Source organism: Centruroides sculpturatus, unplaced genomic scaffold (assembly GCF_000671375.1).
Source record: "Centruroides sculpturatus isolate CEXI.00-Female unplaced genomic scaffold, Cexi_2.0 scaffold1597, whole genome shotgun sequence".
Taxonomy (NCBI): domain Eukaryota; kingdom Metazoa; phylum Arthropoda; class Arachnida; order Scorpiones; family Buthidae; genus Centruroides; species Centruroides sculpturatus.
Genome location: NW_019385744.1, coordinates 7074 through 11532, shown reverse-complemented (window position 1 = coordinate 11532; position 4459 = coordinate 7074). Strand labels below are relative to the sequence as shown.

The 4459-nt window shown below is 32.0% G+C and overlaps 1 protein-coding gene and 1 long non-coding RNA gene across 2 annotated transcripts in view; both read right to left on the bottom strand.

Annotated features, from left to right (window-relative positions):
• Positions 1-3806, bottom strand: part of LOC111641709 — a 16889-nt gene extending 13083 nt beyond the window's left edge. Inside the window, exons 1-3 of the mRNA XM_023387923.1 lie at positions 3636-3806; positions 3283-3489; positions 2810-3029 (exon numbers count right to left, since the gene is read on the bottom strand). Coding sequence (XP_023243691.1) covers positions 2810-3029; positions 3283-3489; positions 3636-3758 — 550 coding nt within the window. The 5' untranslated portion in view covers positions 3759-3806. The remainder of the gene's footprint in view (positions 1-2809; positions 3030-3282; positions 3490-3635) is intronic.
• On the bottom strand, positions 510-803 carry LOC111641710. Its single transcript, XR_002759451.1, has 2 exons — positions 662-803; positions 510-572 (listed from the first exon to the last, which is right to left on the bottom strand). It is a non-coding gene; the product is annotated as an uncharacterized LOC111641710 (long non-coding RNA).
• Positions 3807-4459: the final 653 nt, after the last annotated feature.

Below are 4459 nucleotides of genomic sequence, written 5' to 3'. Positions count from 1 at the left end.
ATATATATATATATATATATATCTTATTATCCATATTTGTAGGTTATAATTAATATACTAAGTGTTGTAATTAAACCATTTTCAACTTAAATTCCATTAATTGGAAAGGTGTTTTAAGAGTTTTGAACAGAAACAACAAATATTAAAACAACCAACATTATTTTAATTTATAAAAAAATCAATTTTCTTTATATTATATTTCTTAGTTTACAACAAAGACTTAATTATGATAATAGAAAAGTTAAACTAAATTTTGGACATAACAACTCACATTTTAGCAGTAATTTTAAGGTATTGCATCAACGTTTAAAGTTATATCATGAACTACAGTTGGAAATTAATGGTAAGTTTTATAAAACCAGAAATTTACCGAATAAAATTAATTTCAAACTTGTAAAGTATAAAATTACTTCCAATTACCAATTAAGGCTATTTTCTTCAGCCTTCGGGCTATTTTCGCTGTAGAATTGAGCGTACCATTTTCTAAATTTGGCAATTGTTTTGTCTTCTGACACGAAACAGGGATTCTTCCAATACATTTTGTAGTTCCATATGCGAACGTCACGCTCGATCTATTAAAATAAACATTTTTTGTTAAATATTAACACACGCATTTCATTTATATTTTGCAGTCTCAGCCATTCAAATATAAAAATCTCACCATATTAGATTCAAAATATAAAGGAATATAACCAAATATGGATGAAAATCGAGAAGGAGTGTAACAATGGTGAATGAATTTCTGTCGAAAAGGACCTTCGGGTATAATGCCACAAACAGCCATTCCATTTCCAAGTGAACTTTTGAAATAAAATTGCATTATTGCTGGGCCAATCTGAAAAATTAAAAATATTTCATAACAATACAAAACTAATTAATTCTTTGCAATTACTTATTTATAAATGCATTTAAATTTTATCGTGTTTACCTTTAAGGAAGCAAAGAAATAGTTGAGTGAAAAACATTCTTTCATCTACATTAATTTCAACTGTTTATTAATACTAATAAGCAGTAGAGGAGCTAATAATATAATTATGCTAAGCTTCTTCCAATATGTCAAACTATCACAAAATTAAAAAATTTAGCAACGAGTTACTTAACTTTCCCGGCAACACTTGGTGGCGCATCCATTATGACATTTTATTATTAAAAACATTTTATATTTTTAACTATTATAAAATGGCAGAAAGTTTACTTTCAGGGTAGAACGGGTTTTATAAAAAAAAACTGTAAATGCTAATAACGAGTAAAATCGTCAGTAAGTCCGACCCTTCTGAAGATACACATGATTTTATTTATATCATAAAGAACATTTTTGTATCATAGTGTAAGTTATTTTATATTTGAAATAAACGGGTTTTTGTGAGATTCTTGTCATCCGTGTCTCCTCCGCCACACCCACACGCGAACGACCCTAGATCATCCAGACGCGGGATTAACGATTCCCCCTGGAAGTCGGCGAACTTACACTTTCGAACCACCTTGTTGACCAGGAGTACATCGATCCGCCGATTCTGCGATTCCGAAAGGGGACCAACTTGTACTAACTAAGGTATTTACCGACACGCGAACGATTGTAAACCCTCTCTCTCGCGGTCAGGGATCCGCGATATTAATGACAAGCGTTACCCTTTCTTCTATAATTGTTTCATAAAATTATCGCCAGCTAAGCGTCTTAACCAATTTCTGTATATTATTGATATGTAAATAAACGGGTATTATTAATTGTTAAATTGGTAATAGAGTGCATTTCTTCTGGTTGTCTCTCAGGCCATCTCCATCCTGGGCCCAAGCACCTACAAACGCAACCGCTCGCGCGTAAAAGTGAACATAACAGTTTCTGTGTCTGTCTGAAATACACCGTGGTGTCAGTCCTGACGAATTTGTGTCATTGTAGTCATCACCGAGGCGATGCCAACCCTTCTGTCAAGTGGTGTCAAAGCGTAGGGCGCCCTTCAGCTTTACCACAAGTATTGATATATTCAGGATTCCATTAACTTCATAAATTGGTAATGTGATCAGATTATGCGTTTAATTCCCGAGTAAAATAATAGAGATATTCCATATTGTTTATTTCGACTAACCTAGATTTATCGTATAAATCAAATAACATTACTCATATATTGCATAGATTTTATGAATTTCTGCACCATTATTCTGAATTGTTTTATTAATGCCGAGCTGCCATTTTTAATCATATTTTTAATTTATTTAAGATAAAATATATACACTCCACCTCAAATTCGCAGTGGCTTGCCCCTGCACATCATACTTTTCCTTTAACAATAGAGTCGTGCCGGTCATCTATCTAACAACTTTCGCGGGAAAACTTGTGAATTGAAATAACGTGACTTCTGGTTTGCATCGTAAGTTCCTATAGTTAACCAGGACCTCTTCCCCTCTACGTTTTACACAACTGATCTCGATTTTCATCTATCTAACTCGGTTCTCGAGATTCAGGAAGAACAGACAGATAGCCAATAGTTCAATTTGTAGATCTACAATTTTTCAGATTGTAGCCCAATGAGAATATTTTAAACAATCCAAAAACAATTTTCTATGCCGGTAGAACTACTACAAAGGAATGTCAATAATAGGCAGATGTAATATTTTATTATATGTAACATATCTATAATATAATCGAGACGGGTTGATAATAATGATAATAATAATAAGTGCAGAGCCCAAACGGTTAGGAGTTGAAAGTTGAAATTTGGTACATAGATAGGGTACGTCACGAAAACGNCTAAAAAAAAAAAAAAAAACAGCTTTTTTCATCAGTTTAATCTCAGCAATTATGAGAACTTACCCTCGAAATCTTCATCAAAATTTCCTGAGGACCCGATTTCTGTTTCCACTCTTTTTTTGATCTCCTCGAAGTGACTCCTGTTTTTAGAATCTATCTCAATAACTGAGTGAACTTCTGCCCCATATGTTACACTTTTCAGATAATGTGTTCCTCCGAAGTACCTCCATTTGGATTCCCAATCCTCATTCTTAGGAGCATGGACAGAAATAGTTTCTTTATCCTAAATAAATATTTTTAGGATGAGAAATATCTTAGATTCACAGTATATCAATTGTTTAGCTTGTGTGATGATTTTATTATGAAATAAAACTATACGAACCTCATAATCCGAATGAATTATTTTTTAGTATAAATTAACGAAACATTACTTTTGAAGTAAGATAAAGGTTTTGTTAATTCCTTCACCAGTGTGTAAGATTCATAAAGGTATGACAAATTGAAAAACTTTTCGACTTAAGTAACTCCTTACTCACCTTTTGTAAATTCATCCTCACAGCGATGGTAACTTTCTTGAACCTGTTTCCTCTAGGAATGTTTAATTGAAATCTTGAGGGGTAGTAAGGCCAAGAGCCATATTCTTTTTTTAAATAACTGATGACATTCAATCCCAAAAATTCTGCCATTTCTTCAGGAGTTGAGACCACTTGGAATCTTGACATCGCCATGTTAATTGAAGTTGTCTATAAAATAAAAACATATGATTTATAAATAAGTTACATATATTTTACATAAATTGCGAATATTAGGTATTTAAAATTTGAATTTCGCATCATAAATTTAATTGTATTTAATTATTTAACAAACTTTAAAAGGTAAAAATACTTACCGTTGTATAATCATCTAGAGGAATACCCAGATATGGATTCACGGGATTGAACTGAAACTTAACCAAATCGAAACATTGTCCAAGATACACTCCGGTTATAAATGGAAAGATAAAAATCCCCATAATTATGTATTATATATTTTCGAATATGAGGAAAAAGATGGAAAAATTGAAAAGTTGATTCTGCTTCTTGCTGACTGCGGTTATAATTTATAATCAAAATTCTTATCTACATTTTCTCGTGCAGTACGTCACTTCCCTTCTTTAATTATAAATTTTTTCATGTAAATTTTAATCTTTAAATAATTTAAAATAAATTGTACTGAGTAAGCATAAAATTGCTCGAGAGAGCGAGTCGTACAGGACACAATTATGATGGATGCACAGACTTTTATTCCCGAGAATATACGAGTATATGCATTTTGGACACATTCACATCCTCAATAAAAGCCTGCATATCCGTCATAAAAGTGTGTTCTATACGATTCATTCTCTCAAAAATTATATGCTTACTCATTACAATTACAACGAGAAAAGTCCAGCAACGAGCTGCTTAACTTTCCCCGTCAACATTTGGTGGAGTCATTTGTTACGATATTTTATGAAAAAGAATTGTTTTATATTTTTAATTATCATAAAATGGCAAAAAAACTTAATTTTGAGGATAGGGATGGGTTTTATGAAAAAATTTGTAAATAAAAATAACGAGTAAAATCGTCATTAAGTCAAACCCAACTCGAAATACGACACACGTCTCCCTTTATCTCCCCACTCTGTCGACCTTTAACCATCAAAATTTAACAGCATAAATCCCCCAATATGCA